This window comes from Cataglyphis hispanica, chromosome 22 (genome assembly GCF_021464435.1).
Source record: "Cataglyphis hispanica isolate Lineage 1 chromosome 22, ULB_Chis1_1.0, whole genome shotgun sequence".
NCBI classification, from domain to species: Eukaryota; Metazoa; Arthropoda; class Insecta; order Hymenoptera; family Formicidae; genus Cataglyphis; species Cataglyphis hispanica.
Window position 1 is genome coordinate 2,057,692 of NC_065975.1, and position 19,178 is coordinate 2,076,869.

A 19,178-nucleotide genomic window follows, 5' to 3' on the forward strand; every position below is an offset into this window, starting at 1 on the left:
AAAAGAATGTTTAGAATCACTTAGATGTGTCTAAGAAAATAATTTTGCTTTTTAATTTTAATCTCATATAAATTATTCGTATTATTTTTGAAAATATTAGATAATTTTTAAAATAATTATACAGAGAGTGGTACCTAAACTTCCGGCGAGATAATTTGATATTTTATAGGAAATTTAATTTTGAATAAAAAATTTTCTATAAACATGGGCCGAAAAATGCTTTCTTAAAAAGTTAGCTCCCAAAAATTTCTGAAAAATTATGTTATATATTATATATTTTTACAAATATAAGGGAAAGTATATATATTTCTTTTTTTTTAACAAAATGTTGTAGGAAACTCTTTGTTCGGAATTAAACTTTCTATAAAATCTCAAAATCTGGCCGGAATGTTTGGGCTCATCTTGTATAGTGAAGACAGATAAAACAAATAGATAATAATTTATGTTAGTAATCAGAAATCTTGCGAGTGGAAGACACTTGCTTTTATACAATGCATCGTGATCTTTGAACTTTGTCGGAATGTTCAAAGTTACTCGCGAGAAAGTCGCCGATAAAACCTTTTTAAACGAAACTTAAGAACGTTTCCATTCGCTTGCATTTTTCAGTTGAAAGTTCAAGAGGCGCTACGAAAGAAAGAGCGATTCCACAAAGAGCACGAAGAGGTGAGTGCACCTTAAATCCACATCTATCTTTCGATTCTATAACGAGATTTTCGGGAAAACCCAGAGACTTTACTAACGAACTTGTAAAGGATCTTGCGGGAAAAGGTTGATGCCGAGAGTCGCCGATGGCCGTTATCGCATGCTGCGTCCGCGATTAAATTCGTTTTGAATGAAATAGATTTATTCTTTTTTTCGCGCGCATTCCCTTTAAATTGTATAATCCTGTGAGAATATATATCTTCCCGTTTCTCTCTCTCTCTCTCTTGTACAAGAGTTCACGTCCCGCGCGCGCGCAACATCGTGTACGAGCATGAGCGAGCGACAATTTTCGTTATCGTGCGTGCCGATCGTGATAAGAGTGGCGCGCGCCGTATCGCGATTAAACCATCCCGCGGCTCGTTTATTTTCCTCCTGCGATTCCCTCGTGCATTGCCCGGATCATCGGCAACCCTCTTCTCGTTGTTCGACCGATATTGGCCCTGGGAGCCGGTAGCCTTATCCGATACAATCCTGCTGCCTCCCGCATCGGAATTCTCGCAGAAATTTGCATATATGCGCTATCACCAAGGCCACCCTTCCTCCTCCACCGATTTCTCTCTACAATACATATACATGTGTTCGTATCGCTGTCCCCCCTCCGTATTATGTGCGCAAGAGCTCGTTCTCAGCGAGTCTTTTTGCCCTTCCCTCTTCCTCCCTCTTCTGCCTTGGACTGTCTTTCGCCAACTCGATACCTCTTATTATGCAAAACAGCCAGATCAGCGTGATATCATCATAATCGTCAATGCATACCGCGACGTTACACCGTGAATTTCTTATGCACGATCTCGCGATATGCGCATTAGTTTTTCGTGTTTCTTATTTTCTTATTTCCCGCTGTCGTTTCACATCGTATGCCTACACGGCTTTCCGTCTCGTTTCTTCTTGTCTTGTTTTCGCGAACTATAACATATCATAAGGACATCACATAGATATATTTAGCTGTTTATCGCTGAGGTAATATTCGATTATTTAATTAAAACGAAAATGATGAGATCGTATAATCGAGAAGGATATTTAATTAAAATATTGCACACCAAACGATAAAGTCTGATGAATACTTGACTTGAGCGTTTTAGTAAGATAACGAGGTGAAATATAAAAGTTCCAAGAATTATCAGGACAGAATAATTTTGTAATAAAAGTCAGTTAATTTGTTATCAAGAATTCTATAGAATTCTATAGAATCTTAATAAACACAACTTTTAATTATATTATAGAAATATTAATAAACAACTTTTTTAATTATATTCTATCACACAGATTGATCTGAAATTCTTATACAATTTACTTTGCTAAACAATATCTCGTTTTTCTCGATTTTTGATGGTGATTCACGATAAAAAGTTGATCTTTAATTAATTTATCTGTTATAAAAAAAGGAAAATATACGTGAAAAAGATTGGGATATACTAAATCAAGTACTTGAAAGGAGTACACTCAGGATAATGTCGCGCGCGCGCGCGACTTTATTAAAAAATTAACTCCGTTAAAAAGTTAGCCGAACGTGCCGTATAAAAGTTATCTTCCCTTCTCTCTCGATTGCTCTCATCTACGAGATGCTATTATTTGTTGGCAAAAGTTCGTCGTCGCAATTTCGCAATTTTCTGATAAGGGAATCAAATATTTCGAGGATTATGCAAACATAAAAGATTTTTTATTACAATTACTACATAATGCAAATGCAAAAATATACTGCTGTTAGGTATTTAAAATTTTTGCAAAATTAAGTTTTACGAATTACAAATAAATATTGAATTTTCACACTTGCATTTTAAGCAATCTTTACTTTAATGGCATTTCTAATTTTGTGTATTAAGATATTTACTATCTTAAATCAAAAAGTTGCTGAGAAAAATTATCCAAGTTTCCCAGACGTAAAATAAACATCTTATATTAAACTTGTAAAATTAATCCGAAAATTGTTACGTGGAATATAACACTGCAGATACGGTCGAAAATTCCACAGATATATACGGTAATGAGGTAAAAGTGGCCGTTAAGACGTAAGACGGAACCGTTTCGATGCAATCAAGTACACCGTGCCGTTCATGCATAAGCGAACAACTATTGTAAGGTGCTGCTTCACGTGCGCTGTATTATACACGCTTCGCACGTAACAACAACGAGATTTAAGCCACGGTTGCAGCTTAGCTCGTTGCATATGTCGCGTACCCTCAAGAATTTCTCTCTCCCCCTTCCTTCGAGCTCGTTTGTCCGTTTGCCAAAAACTGCCCATTAGGGAAGGAGCGCGCGCGTAAAAGCGAAGTAATGGGCGGCGGGGACGAACTCCAGTTAGGTTGAGAGCAACCGAGCTCACGAGTCGAGAGTTTTAATTACGCGGACATAAGCTCCGCGAGAATTTCGCCGAGTTTTAAAGGGGCCGAGAATGGGCCGTTGAAATATTCGAAAACTGGCGGCATTACGAGCCGCGAATTTGCACATCGCGATGGCAGGGGGGATGGTGGTTCTGGGGAGAGAATGAGAAAAGGACGAAGGAAGCACCGAAGAGAGACATAAGAAGAAATAAAGCGGCCATGTTCCTTTGAGGCTAACGGGGCAATATGGAAATAAAGGTCGGTATCCGTGTAAAAGTTTTAGTGTCACCTTTTCGCCTGCGCGGGTTTATTGCTCCCAAGAGAGAAGCTTCTCTTCTGTCTTTTTCTTCCCTGTTCTCTGCTGCCTCTTCTTCCGATTCTCCTTTCTTTCTCTCTCTCTCTCTCTCTCTCTCTCTCTCTCTCTCTCTCTCTCTCTCTCTCTCTCTTCCTCGCTTTAGCTTTTATTTCGATTTGGTGTAGGGACCTACACAGCCGTAGGCGACCATCTCGACAACCTTCTTTTCCTCTTCCTGTTCTTCTTCCGTCCCAACTGCTGTTCCAATCTTTTTTCTCGCTCAGGAAACAACCTTTGACCGGGCTGTCCCTCATCAGGACGTTATTTTTACAATGTCCTGATCCGATAATCGTTTTTCGTTTTGTTTCAACCGATTATCGGAACTTGCGGTCTTCCGGCATGGCAGAAAAACCCCGTATATATGTACACGGTTTTTCTTTTCTTATCCTTCCTTTCATCTTTTCTTTGTTTTATCATACGGTTGCGAGATCTCAAAAAACATCGATGGTGGTCCAGTGGCCGGATAACGGCGATTATCCGCCGTAAAAGAACCCGCGCATATAAGTTCCCGGTAATACCATTTAAATTACACGCGATTACATTACCGGTGGCGAGGCATCTCTTCCCGGCATGAAATTTAGTCCTTAGGCGCACAATTACTTCAATTAACTACTTATGTAGAAACGCAATTTGTGTAGAAATGATACGTGCGAACGTGCAAAATTTATAACGAAAGTCATTTGAATTAAGTAGTATAAATTTAAATAATAAAGAATTAAACAATATATAAATTTAATAGTTATTTACATAATGTGAAGTTTCAAGCGAAGGAGAAAAGTACTTTGAAAGCTTAATCATTGCATTTAAAGTTTGTAAGACTTAATTTATAATAAGAAGACATAAAAGTTAATCCATAAGTATTTGCATGAGAACGATACTCAGATAACAAGTTTTCCTTATATGCAGCGATTATTACATATCATTTTTATATATTTTTATTTAATATAATGTTTCACAATATTTCAAAAAATTATTCGAAATATCTTTTTTTTAACTCAAAAAAAAGAGTTTTTTTATTTCTCTTTTTTTTTTATTAGATAAAAAATTAAATTAACATAAAATTTGCATGATTTTAAGTCAGTTCGCGTAATTTTTGAATCGACAATTTAACAGTATAATAACAAAGAAAATGTTGTAAAATCTTGCGATATCTCAATTCTTTAAACGTTTCTTTGATAATCAGGAGAGAATTGCGCTGAAATCGATAAAGCAATTCTGCGGCATGCAAACATCAGAGCGAATGCGGTTAATAGCAGGTTTTAATCACAATGCCGGATAAACATTTACTCACGACATCATCATTGTTGCTGTTTCAGATACTAAGGGATATCCGGCAGGGTTTAATGCAGCTAGGACGAGACGGACGGGGTCAGCTCCCTGGGGGTAAGTACATCAAGGACTAACCTCCAGCTAGTTGTCGCCTCGTCTCTTCACGACCTATAACCCGCCCTCTCGCAACCCGTTTACGTACGTGTGGGTGCGCATACATGCACAGTGTAGAACAGAGACGCGCCGCTATGCGTGCACGTTGAACAAAACGCGCACGTGCCAACCGGTATGAGAATCGGCTCCCAAATGCCTGACACCTCGTATGTAGTCGCTCACTCTCGCGAGACTCATTTTGAGCATTCGTTTCCCGATGGCTCCTCTCCTAGTCTTTTTCAAGAAATCTCGCTCTCCGTAGCCCCAGCAGCTTTTCACGATAAAATGGAAGCGCCCAGGAATGACATTCTGGCGCCTCACAAAAAGGCGACAGAAAAGAGAAATGAAACTTTTGCTATAAAGCTTATCCAATTAATATCGAAGTTGTAAGAAAAATTAAAATAAAATATAAAATTTAATATTAATTAAAAATTGTTTATAAAAATATTTCAGGAAAAAATATACATGTTTTCAAAATTGATAATATACTTCTAAATTAATCCAAAGTAAAAAAACATACTTAGAAAATTGCTTGGAAAATTATAAAAATTTATGAGAATAATTTAAATTTAAGATTTAAGTGTTATAATAATCATAGTGCACGATTAAAGTTATTTCATACATTCCAGCACGAGTGGAACATGCTCTATGCTTTATTGTCGATTTATCACCACTGCGCTGGGGTTTTATTTCCTATTCACAAAGACTGCTGCAGCACGGCTGCGTCGTGAAGCCCCTCGTATACGCGAACTAATCTTGTTATTGTTAGCGCCCGCCATCTTCAATTCCCAAACCCTCCCTTTGCTACCTCTCTCTTTCCTCTCGCACAATCCTATGCACGCTTGTAATTCTCAGATTTCTATACCAAAAGAGAATCCAAATTCTCTTAAGTTCGTCATTATTAAATATGATTTAATGCATTATTTTCATGCTAATCAATATTTGATTGACTACAATCGAATATGACGTAAAATGTCGCTTATCTATTAAAGATTTTTAAAATTCTTAATTGAATGTATATAGAAAAAATAATTATTTACTTGAAATTATTAATTTGCATATATAAAAGAACGGAATGAAACGCGCGTTGATTCGCAGATGATACGTATATGTACGACGAAGATGCGCGATGCGGAGGTGCGGGTGGTTTAGGACCAGGTGGTCAACACTGGTACGACGAACCGCCTTATGAATCCGATCCCGAAGACTTTCTTATGGGAGCTAGCGGTGGCCCAGTACCTACCGCGACTATCCAAAATGGAAGGTAACGTTTCCATTTGATTTAAAGCAATAACTTAAATAAACGTAAATAAACTTTCTCAATTTTCTAAACGTAGTCGCAAATAGTCAATTTTAATACATATGATAATGAATTTGATAACGTATCAGAGATCTAAGAGTAATTGTAAATTAAGAAACATTATTTTCTCGCATAATAATTAAATAATTACAACATAATTAAATGGTACGAATGGTCGAACATCAGGGTATGCTTTACACTGAACTTGAGGCCGGAGAATCGAGGGGAGGGCGTGATCTCTCTTCGAACAGCTGGCGATATCAGCCTGCCGCGCGATCATTCGAGAAAAGGTGCGACATCGACGATGCGAGGTCTCATCGTTCCTCAGGGTCACAATAATCCGCCGACGATTATACCCTTAACCCATTCAAGGGCTTCGCGGGAGAGCGGAGATTACGCGAGTAGCGACGTACAGGTAAGTTTACCGTCGTCGTACGATGATCCGGGCAACTACCACGTGCGCCACAGTCTGTAAACTTTGCGCCGTAAACATTATGTCGTCGTTATATAGTCAAATTACATTGTCTTGTATATTATCGCTTCGATATTATAAACGGCGGAACATACCTGCCGAATAATCAGTCTGTTGTAAATACAAATATAAAAAAAAATAATCTATTGTTATTTACAATCATTTTTCTGTGATATGCATATTTATAATTTCTCGTATTTAGAGAGCAGCGTGTCTAATCAAGTTTGCAAACTGAAAAAGTAGCACACGCTATCTCGCTCGAGGTTATTAAATTATCGTACTCTAAGTCACGAATCTCGTTAAGTCGCGGGTAATATTATTGCGCCGAGGCGTAATATCGAAGGACCGAATCTCAATCTAGATAAATCTTGTTAGATCGTAGTCGTTCCACATAGCGGAATTACATTAGTCACTGCGTTCCGATAAGTCGCACGTAGATAGGCCGTTGCTTGGTTCCCGTCCAAGTACCAAGTCCTCCCTCGCGAGGAGCGCGAATTTCGTGTCCCTTGGGTGTTTATTTTTATTTAGGGGAAAGGAGGGGAGGGGAGGGGGTGGTCGCTTACGTTCTCTCGCGGGCGTATGTCACGGCGTGATTTATTTAATTTTGGGGCTGCAGAGTGTGAGCTCGAGACTGTCGACTGTGTCGGTGGACACGAGTAGGAGCGACCAGCCTCCGGTGGGCGGTTGCCATCCCGATCGGCCGGAGCATCACCACGAGCACCATCACAACCATCGTCATCATCACGATCATCACCACTCGGTCTCACCCCGATCCAATCAGCGTCACCCCATCGCTACTAGCACAACCGTAACCAACACCGTCGACGCAACGTCACCGCAAAGCAACGCGCAACGTCGCCCGATCCCCAGATATGTTCGTATCTGCCGAACTCGTATACTTGGATGGATCCCGTTTCCTCTACCCTGCACAAACACACCGCCAGTTTCCATATTACTAACCCCCCACCTGTGCACTTTTTCACTCACATGACGTTACGTGCTCGGTCCGGTGCACGACCGCATATATACATCGGGCGTCTTTAAACTACGAAGCAGGAGATACGGGATAAAAAACCGCGATATAGTAATCGCCATACGCGAATGATTCGATAGTCGCATCTACTATGTTTTAGAGAGAAAGAGAGGCAGTCAATCTCCGGTATGTTGGTTGTTCAATCCGAGAGCTATTCGATCCATTCGTCGGACCGACAATTAGATCCTGTAATTTACGGATTGTTTGCGTGGAATCAATGGCCGTGTGACGGCCGATGCGGCGGTTACGCTGAAATTAATGTCGAATTTTCTCTCTCTCTCTCGTCTGCCGAGCAAACGTTATTCTTTGTAGACTTTGCAAACTTGATAACGATCGAGTACCATTTTTGCGAGAGAACATCGCGTCGTTTGCCAGCGTATTCTGTTTGAATTATTGTGAAATTCGTATTCCCATAATTCTTTTTCCATTCTCTTTCTTTCATTGATATATTTGAGATATCATAACACATAAAAATGAAATATCGCATTTTTGTTATTGCATTTTGTTAAAAAATATAAGAAATTTAAAGTAAAATATGAACAGATCAATTGTCAAGATAATTGATAATTATTGAAAATTTTAAATAAGTGTTTAATTTTTCTGAATGCTTAACAAAAAGAATATACTTATAGAATTTTTAGCGAATTTTGTAATTTTCTAATAATATTTTAAATAGAATATTATTATATTAGAGAATACAAAGTATATGACATTTTTGAGATGAAAAAGATTTATATTTAAAAAATTGGTGAAGTATTTCGTTTACGTCACTTATGTCTAATAGTTGATTTATATATTTACTGTAGTTTAATCACACCCCCGTACGCGATAGTCGAACGTGTAACATTATGATAATCGTGCTTGACATTCAAGCAAAAACTGGAAAACCTTATAATCTGATCAGAGCACCCTAGAATGAGGTGTCTCATTTCCTGCTCTGACGCCTACACAGCACTGACAGCCTCTATGTGTATAAATAATACTCACACACTGACACGCCAATATTAAGTATATCACTAACCCATCTAGACCGGCGTAGGCTGCTGCATACGCTACTTCTTATGTATAACACGCAACTCCCCTCTATTAATATATCGAATGTAACATGGTTAACATGGTGTGCAACATTTTATATACTTATACTTTCCCAGACTCATACATATTTGCTGTTATTATTTAGTTTGCTACATGACAGTTACCTCGAAAATATATTTGAAAAGGTTGACAGATTTATATACAATTTTAAAACATTTTAAAAATAATTTAATATTAACGAATAAATGGAAAAAGTTTTAATTGCAATTTTATAAATTCTTTTACTAATTAAAGTTATAAATTATTTCTGATTTATGAACTGTGATATACGTTTTGAAATATCCGATATCGTTGAATAAAACTTCTGGGATCAAACAAATAATGTTGTATATTTTAGATTAACGATATATATAATGTGAGATCTGGATCTGATTGAATATATCGTAAAAATACTTTTGAGGTGGCCATCGTGTTTGCACGTACAGTATATAATGATCTTTGACATTGGATTTATATCTCTATGTCTCCAACACACCTGCTCTATCACGCTGGTGACAGTCTCGTATTCGATATCACCTAGCGATGCTCGTAATCGTCGCCCCCTATCTAACAGCATCCGCGCGCTATTAGATCCATCATAGTATCCGCTTCTCCCTCTCATGCGCTGTTAGAATCTCCCGCGAGTCTCAACATTTTAGAGCCGGAGTAGCGGCGAGGAGGGACTATCGCCCAGCCAGAGCAGCGACTACGAAGATCAAGAGGAACTCGAAAGTCAACACTCGGCCGCCGTACACACAGTATGTAACATATGAGGATATTCCTTTGAGAAAAGCAGTAGATTCTATCTCTTTGTCCGCACTATTTCCCTCTTCGCTATTTCTGCGCGTATGCTCAAACGCATGACATCGTTAATCATTATTACACGAACGGCCGACGTTCAAACAGTACGATAACTAAGAAAAATACACTCGTGCACGACTATTATTTAGGCGATTAATAGAATCGTGAAATTATTGCTTTGCCCTCTCTTCTGTGTTTCTATGTCGTGTAAAGGTGAGTGAGTATCTTTCCGAATAAAAAAAAATGCACTAAATATCTGATGCATGCATGCATTTCGAAAGAAAATAATTGTGATTAAAAATTATGTTGTAAAAATATTTAGACGAAACATTTATACAATAAATTTATAATTCTCTGCTATTATTAAATCAAACGAAATTATTTTTGTGCCGTGTGAAAGCTGCGAAAGTTAGAGAAAAAAAAATAATATGAAAAATTGATCTGAAAATGTTTGTGTTGTATAAATGTTTATCCGAAATTCCACTTTAAATCCTGTCACAATGCTCAGTTGAACCGCGAATAATACTAGATACTCATAATGTTTAATATAGATAATGCATGAATTCACACATACTGATTTCATTCGGAAACTAATCCGCGTTTGCATTAAACCTGCAGTTACGTCGTTAATTGTCTGTCACACAAGTACAGGCTTTGGTCACACGCCTTAATGAGTATGCCTATCATGAATAAACACACTGTGACAACGACGTGTAATATGCAATCTCCCATTGAAATGCATAACGTCGATATAACGTTGTTTCATTACCATTATGTAAACAGGTGAGAAATATGAATGTTATTAAAGGATCAATCTAATAGACCGAATTGCATGACAAAAACGAAAATTATCGAAGTCTCTTCTCATTCTTATTTCGAGTACACATTAATTTATTCTGAAAATTTAACGCCCGCACTCACCTCTTTTTTTTTTCGTTGATACAGCATGCTTTTTAAGTAGCATCTCAACATCATAAAATACACGCAAGCACAGCACCTTCAGACCTGCTCATAAATTATACGATCACAAGTTGTTGATTTATTCCACCGACAAGTCGACGGTAGCGTATAGATTCGGAGACGAAGACAATTTGCTACTGTCAAAGTCCTTTCACGATCGTTTGCAATCGATGCATGCGTTGAATCTAATAAAAAAATGAGACCACTCGAGTATAGTTTCGTAATTCTGTATAATTCTTTGTCACAAGTTTTTGTTTTTATTTTTCGAGGAGTTACGTGAGATAATACTTTTTTTTTATTTTTCAAGAAGAGTGCGAGGGATTCAAATTAACGATTAATAATTATATCTTTTTAGATTGATATGTAATATAATAATTTACTGTTATTTATATAATATTAATAGAATTCAATTCTTTAAGTTACTGATCGAGAAATAACGTTCACGCTTTTCGACGAACGACATTTTTCACATGAAACGATCGGCTTGCGCGATTCTTCATCGCGCCACATTCCAGGGTGTCATAAATGCATTATTGAAAATGGCTCGGCCAACGGAGATCCTTATTTCACATAGCTCCTCGATTTAATTAACGCGCCTCGAGAGCGCATTCGTCGCTCTTTTCTCATCCGTCGGTGCATTCGATGGAGAGCACAGTATTCTGGGCACGGTGCAGTATTCCGGACACCTCGATGTTCTCGAAAACTCAATTAAAATTTCCAGTCGGAGGCCAGTGCTCTACTGGAGGGTGGCGATGCCAGGGCGGGAATCGCGGGCCGAGCGAGGAATTTGAGGCACGACGTGCAACGAAAGATCTCGAGGTTGCGCCAGGATCGCGCGTCCTCGGAAGCCTTCCCGTGCAGCGCGAGCAGCGTCGAGAGCCTGCCGAGTGGAAGCGGCTCGAGCACGCAGGCATTGGTCCGAGCGGGAAGCAATCACAGCTCGATATCCTGCGAGGACAGGGACGCCATCAGCCCGACGTCTATCGGACCTGTGCTCTGTAGAGCAAGGGCGCTCGTAGATTACACCCCCAGTCCGTACGACAAGGACGCGCTCAAGTTCAAGGTCCGTCTCCACGATAATTGATTTATGGCCGGAATTTCACGAGAAACTTCGTGTCAAAGCGTCAACGACGTAGTGTGGACAAATTTAATCGCGTGTAAATTATTCAGACGATTTGTATAATTGGCAATGTGATTATATCCACTTTTCTCAACTTTTGATGTCTTTTTAAACGTTTTATAGATTTAAAATTTAAAGGGAATTTTTCGATATATATTCCGCGCCGTTTGATTAAACGTATCGTGACGATGGAAGGGCTTCTCTTGCGAATGTTCGCGTGGCTACTATTGTTTCAGAAGGGGGACATAATCGATGTGGTACAAATGAACAAGAGCGGGCTATGGAAGGGCGTCGTGCACAACAGGATAGGCCACTTCAAGTTCATAAACGTTGAGATACTGAACGACAGGGTACCTAGGCGAGGGGAACCGGAGCGGGGCAAGTGGGGTCAGAGATATAGGCAGAAGCCGGGTTCCGTTCAAGAGCTCTTGCAGAGAATGAATCTTCAGGTAGAGAGAGAGAGAGGGAGAGAGCAATATCTCGCCGCAGCTCGTACAAACTGATTCGCATTTGCATGGCGTCGAATGCAAAGTAGAGAACCTGCTTTTATACGTTTCTTTATTCGGTGTCCCTATTGCGCTCTCTCTTTCGTTTCCCTTCATCCCTTCTCGCACTCTCCCGCAATCGCAACAGCTTTCTAGCTTATACCTTATACAACTCGCAGATTCCGCAGACCATGACGAGTCCTTTTTGTTCGATTTTCCTTTTTCCTATTCGTCTCTCTTCCTCTCTCTCTCTCTTTTTCTTTCCATTTCTCGCTGCTCGTCTCCACCTTGCTCATTTTTATTCTCACCCGATACACGTTCTGTTCTTTTCTTTATCACTCTTGGTCTTTCAACTTCTTTCCGACTTCCACGCTCGATTTATACGAAATATTCTGAAATCTTATCTTTTCAACCGCAGATATTAAAAAAGATATTTATGGATTTAAAAGATTATATATTATTAATAAATTCCAAGAGTGTATAAATATATAACAAAAAATTTTATTTTTTAATTAATTTTAATATATATGCACTTTATTTTGATCTTAAGAACAGAAACTTTATTTAAGGCTTAATCGATATTGCATCTTACATTATTAAAAAAAAGACGTTTTATTATTGCAAATATATAATCCTCGAAAAAGAAAAGTTGACTTAAAATTTATTAAAAAATTTACTAGAAGCAGTTTTTCGATATTACATATAATCTCGGGATTCGACAACAAAATTAGATTCGATCCTGAATCATTGTCGAAGGTTCAAGAGGCGCGTCTCGCGGAGTCTCCCTATCGAAGGAACGGATGCGGCAGGAAGGAAGGGATAGAACGAAATGATAGGGCGAGGAATCGCTGTACCGGAAACGTCGGTTCCGATTCGGGGAGCCGGCCACTTAATTAAGCCACTATGATCGATCGTTTAATGAGCGTCGTAAATTCATCCGTGTGCACCTTTTCAACGTCACGGTATACACTTAATTGAAGCTCGAGTAACTCTCTGTGCGAATTATATCAGCGGACGGAGTTCCAAAGTATCCACTTCCCGGCTGACTGCTCAAGATCGTCGTTAAATTTCATGTGACTATACGGCCCCTCTGAAATCTTCGATCATTGAATATCTTAGAAGTCGCGATACTTCAAATTCTTTGAAGCAAACGCTGTCATAATTATAGTATCCTTCTGTGCTAAATCGAGCTTACTAAGATTTTCCTTTATTGGAAACTCTCCAACGTTTGATCACATCGGTTTTATTATATCGCGATATGTATTTTGCAAAAATTTTTTCCGCATAAATTATAAGTATCAAATAAATCGAAAAAAAGAAAACATAATGCATAATATAAAAAAATATTTTTAGTTGTTTCTTTAAACTATTATTATTTTTTACATCGCGTTTAAGATTAAAAAAATTACAAAATACAACGCTTAATTTAATGTTTTTTTGATCAGAGTATGAGAAAAATTGCCTTAAATAAAGATCCATAGGAATTCCGCGAGTCTTTTTTCAAATGTATAAATAAACTACGAGCATATTTTATTGCACGAGTGAATTGTTCAAAGCTCTGTGAAACTAGTATCTCAAAGATGAATGTTACGCTCGCGCAGGAACATATTCCAGTTTTTATATTGAACGGATACGAGGATCTCGAGCTCTTCAGGGAGTTGGAAGCGGCGGATCTGGACTATTTGCGTATACATCAACCCGAGGATCGTGCCAAGATACTCACCGCCGTGCAGCTTCTACATGATCTTCAGTGTGAGTATACCGAACAAACCGGCTACATATGTATTATTCACGGTTCCCTAAAGACCTTTTCATCATCGTCGCTATTCGTCTTGCTGCATATATCATGTTACAATTAATACGACTGGTATATTTTAAAAATTTCTCAGAGAACGAAATATTTTTAATATTATTTAATACAAAAAGATGTTAATTTAAAAAGAATCTCTAATAACATTAAGCTATAATTCAATTACTTGCTCTAAACATTCTGTTTTTGTTTTTTTTATCAAAATTATTAACACATCTATTAGTAGATTTATGAACATAAATTGAATTGAAATCTCACGCATTGAAAGCACATGCACGCGTTCTTTTTTTATCTGTTTTTACAGCGGGCAGCGAAGGTGACCTGGCTTCGAGCTCGGAGGGTGACGAGGTCAGCCGTCTGGTCTTAACCTCTGGCCAGACGTCCGGCCACTGTTCTCCCTTTAACCGACGCCAGTTCCCACGGGACTCCGGCTGCTACGATGCGCACAAGAATACGACCAGTCGGCGGACCATCAGCCCGGAATCAACTACGACGTCGGCGAAGTTGTCGAGAGAGAACAATTTGGACAGCGCGTCAACGGCGGTTACGAAGAACGCTAGCGGTGCGGCCGCTACGGAGGGCGGTCTGACCGATTCGAAGGACGACTTCCATCCCAATATACCGATCTCCGGCCCGATAGAAAGGAAAGAGAGCCAATTCGAGAAGTCGCCGTTGCTGCGGGGCGGCAGCGTGCGATATATCGCGAAAAGGGGTACTTTCGGCGAGACGGTGGTCATCGAGGACACCGAGGGTGGTCCGAAACTGGGTGGTATGGTCAAGTATATGGTCGGCGGTGCCGGCGATCTCGGCCTCGAGAGTGCCGGCAACGCCACCGGTCTCGGTCAGCGCGGTTGTCTCAGCGAGAAATCCAGCGACTCTGGCGTCAGCTCGTCCAGCATCAGCTCGGCGCCTCCGCCTAGAGACAAGATTCTCGCATCAGCCAGCGTCCTTTCGGACTCACCCACCAAGAGCTTTGGTAGCTTCACCAGAGCGTCGCCGACTTCTCAAGGCAACAGCAAAACTCAGAACAATGATGGGAGCTACCAATGAGAGAAGCAGCATCGAATCGGTAGGTCGATGAGTCGCGGCGCGATCTTGAGCCCGAAGGTAAGGAAAATAAAAATGAGAGAATTGCTTAATGATCTTGATGGGGAACCGATTGAGCAGCCTTAATTCAAATTTAAATGAGATTTGCATGATCGCGATCGTCTCTAGACTACGATTCGTTCGCGAAAAAGTTGAGCAATGTCGGGATCAACGAATACTTCGGATATGTATTTTGTATTCCGTAAGAAAGATACAACTTTCGAATCCGATCCTAATAAGAACGTACGTCACAACAAGATATTTCTTCCACTCCGAATAACTGCAGAGTTAAAGCAATTCTAATAAGATTGATAATAATAATAATTGACAATTGCTATGTTTGCTCGTTGTAGAGTATGTGGGGCATACAAACGCATCTTGATTTGAATACGCAAAGCAATATCTTACATTTTCTGTTATTTTTGAAAAGAAAAAAAAAAAACAAAAAGATCTTACTTTGTTTGATAATTTTTGTCACGAACGCGTGATCATAAATTTTAATATCTCTTGACATTCGCTGGTATTAACGTCGGGAGAATTTTTTATTATTCCGTATCTTGAATATTTGGGGATGACAAGGGAGAATGAAAAGAACTAAGGCGAGAATCGCGCAAAATTCTGAACCTCAGAATTTTTAACTTATAAGAGTAACCGGAAGGAAGTGCGAGCAAATTTTTTTCACATCGCGTTTAATTCGAAAAAAGTGCGTTTGATGAGAAGAGCAAGGCTGACAATGAGCATAATGTCACTGCCAATCATCATTCTGATCCTTACACATTTCCCCTTGCCCTTGGTTTATCGAAACCAAACCAAGTTACATCGCCTATGTAATTGTGTAATTAATAATAGTAATAATAATAAGCGAAGAATACTATGTGATACGGTAGCAATATACGATCGATTAATCGAATAGGTAGAGAAGAAAGAAACGACGGCCAGCGACCACGTGCACCGTCGTCGCGATCCAATGCGTACAATAAATAAATGATGAGAAAAAAAAAGAAGAAATAAAAAGATTGTATAATATATAACAAATATGCGTGTCCATTAGTTTTGATTTCACGTTCGGTATTATCTGTCGATTTCATCTCAGCGACGATCTCGCGATTAATCACTACAAACGCTATAGTTTGTCCGACATGCGATACAGTCCGTGAAAAACTGCCAGCGTTATCGAGTTTTTGTCTCTCTTTTCAGATAGCGATCTCTTATCTCATATATTTTAATCTCTTTCATACGTTAAATCGATCTCATCGCTATATAAAAGGCCGTGTAAACCGTACGAGAAATAGTTATGAATTATCTTGAGACAATTTTCTCGCTTAAATATAGTAAACTCGCGAGGATCCATCTTTCTTATCCGGTGATGTAGACGGATTATCGGATCACAGGATGCCTTACGAGCGTTTTTCACTCTTACTTACAATTAGCTTATTTACGCGACTTTAATAAAGCTTTGCGTCACACTCGAACGCGTCGACTCTCGCGAGGGAATATCTCGTTTATTTTTCACTTTTCGCATAATTTTGTACGAAATAGCGACGAAATTTCCATGAAACGGCGCCGATTATTATGCCGCATCGCTTACTGTTACGATCGACAATCCCCCCATCGTCGATGCGACTCATCAGTTCTTCGACACGATGGTAATCTGTACATGTGTATATTGACCATGCCACGGGAGAGGAAAACGTTGAAAGTTATAGAGATTTTGTATGTACGTATATATACATATACACATGTATATGTATATATATGCATAGAACTTAATGATGTTTTGTATTGACCTTGCCCGTTTGCCAAAATTTAAGATTAGGCTCTATACATACGCGATATATATTATATATATATATTATACCGTTGGATTTTATTGTACATCTCTTGTATAGTGTAAAATCATAGATGAATTTACGAGACGCGGGAGCGCAATCAGAAAAAGAGCTGTGGGAACAGATATGGGCGGAGCCGAGGTGCCCGACGGATAATAATAATTTATAAGTAATAATTTTAGCTGTGAGAAAGAGAGAGAGAGAGAGAGAGAGAGAGAGAGAGAGAGAGAGAGAGAGACGATTCGACGCAAAACACATTATTATTAATTAAAGTAGAAGAAGAAATATGCAGGACAAGCGCACCCACCCCGAATGAATGAACGATCGAAGCACGGAAGCACTTTTGACGGAAAGTGATGATATTAAAGAGTTCTTGCAATGCCGTGTTTTTCACATTTACGATAAACACTAAAGATATGCGTTCCCTAAAAAAAAAAAAAAAAGATATCCGACTCCTATATCCGTTTAACTGACAAATAAAAACTATGAACTTGCGCTTGATGTGTGTATGTTCACGATTTCAAATAGAATATCTTAATAATATTCGGATAGAGATAATTTAAATGACAAGAGGCGATATTCGTGAATTAAATGCTCGGATAAGTTCGAGATGAAAGTTGTTGAGAGAGAGAGAAAGCTTAGTGTTTATCGTATTCGATATACGTTATTGCAATAACGTTATAAGAATTTATTGGAAGCTGACAAGCAATTTCACATGTACATTTTTCACATTGTCATCATCTAACGTGTAAGGTAGAGAGCGTGCTTCTTTTTACAACATTGTCGCAATACAAAAAGCAAATTGGAGGAAGTAGAAAAAAGATTCGGTCGGTTCAGAAGTCGGCTATGATTAGATCGAATATGTAGGCGCAAGTTGCTTCCATTGACATCGAGATTGATTAATGTCATCATACTCGATCGCGGGCACATGCGTGCGTAGCGGGCACGAAATTTCCAAGCATTCGAGATCGCATTTCGCTCGCTTCATCAGTGGATTAATTTTTTTTTTTTTTTTTTATGAATTTGTGTGATGATTCGACGTTTTGAATAGTGCCGAAAAGACTTATTCAATAAATAATGTGTCGATTTCGATGACTGCTAGTTTATCCGTTCCATCGAGAATATTAACAAGTGTAGAGAACGAGCGAAGCGATTATTATGAGACACAAAGGGCGAGACTGAGAGAGATGATTGAAAATTGAGCATATGTGCGCGTATGTGAGAGAGGAAAAGCGGAAAGGAAGAGAAGGAAACGACGCGATGTTAAATTAATAACGAGTTTATAAGAATACGAATAGACACGATAGTGATTTTATTAGCTCGGGAAATTACGCAGCGTTTGATGTAAAGTAAACTTATTCTACTCGTAGACCCCCTTCCTCCTTCAAAAAAGAGGGAAGCGCAGTAATCGAAAATAGATAATTTAAGCGAATCTTTAAGGAAGAAATGAGAATCGTCGATGATGAAGGAAGGCCTACGGCGTCGCTTTGCACGCCCGTCGAAAACGGCGAAGCGCGATCGCTAGATAAATTTATGAGAGAAGCATCGAAGCACGTCGTTTCCGATGATTTGCTAGCGAATGAAATTAAGCGTTTACGTAGCGATCTAGTCCATTCTTCTCGCGTGGTTAACGAATAAAATGTACATAAAATAATAAAACACAGATCTAGAGAGAACCCGGCGATCGCGTCCGCATCGTTAGCGCGCATCGTCGGACCTTTTTATAAGCTGATTTTGTATTTATTGGTTAATTGCGGGGTTTGTAGATGGTCACGCGAATCACACATAATTCTTATCGTCTCTCGGTTCTCGTATGGTTTCCAACGATAAGTGTTAATTTATTGACTGTGAATAGAAATAAACGATGGAAGATACAAACGAGGATCATCTCGTGCTTGCGTTCATTTCATTTCGCGCCGGCAAACTTCCGATTCCATAATCCGTCTGATTATCCCTCCAAGAGACAAAGGAGCAGTGGCGCCAGTAAACGGTAAGTGCTTCATTAAGATAATAGCTTATATAGCGTAATCATAGAAATTCCAGCAATTCAAAAACGATGCGATGATTGCGAAAATTTTAAAAGCAAACATTTGACATGTGATTAATGTGTAATTAAAAATCATTTTCTCGCAAACTATGCGACTTTCTAACTACTTGACACTATTGTTTCATAAAAAAGTCATTTTCTATTTTTTTCTTAATAACGATTTATAAGTTTTATTTTTAATTAGAGTTTTAAAGAATATAAAACGAATTGCACGGGACATTTCGACCATTTCCGTCTTTTCGCGATTGTTGTTTTGGGAGAAAGAGAGAGAGAGAGAGAGAGAGAGAGATTCACGTAAATACGGAATAATTAGACGTTTCTTACTCGATTAACGGGCCTCACAGACATTAAGAGTTGCGATGTC

The 19,178-nt window shown here is 38.9% G+C and overlaps 1 protein-coding gene across 3 annotated transcripts in view; it reads left to right on the plus strand.

Moving 5' to 3' along the window:
• LOC126857549 (SAM and SH3 domain-containing protein 1-like) overlaps nt 1-18,648 on the plus strand; it is a 289,086-nt gene extending 270,438 nt beyond the window's left edge. Inside the window, exons 7-16 of one of the 3 annotated variants that reach the window (XM_050607058.1) lie at nt 607-663; nt 4,692-4,758; nt 5,896-6,061; nt 6,284-6,512; nt 7,186-7,443; nt 9,336-9,434; nt 11,159-11,500; nt 11,794-12,006; nt 13,644-13,794; nt 14,157-18,648. In XM_050607058.1, the coding sequence (XP_050463015.1) occupies nt 607-663; nt 4,692-4,758; nt 5,896-6,061; nt 6,284-6,512; nt 7,186-7,443; nt 9,336-9,434; nt 11,159-11,500; nt 11,794-12,006; nt 13,644-13,794; nt 14,157-14,902 (2,328 nt within the window). In that variant the 3' untranslated portion in view covers nt 14,903-18,648. The remainder of the gene's footprint in view (nt 1-606; nt 664-4,691; nt 4,759-5,895; nt 6,062-6,283; nt 6,513-7,185; nt 7,444-9,335; nt 9,435-11,158; nt 11,501-11,793; nt 12,007-13,643; nt 13,795-14,156) is intronic. The other 2 variants (XM_050607059.1, XM_050607060.1) reach the window with 2 other exon arrangements.
• Nucleotides 18,649-19,178: the final 530 nt, after the last annotated feature.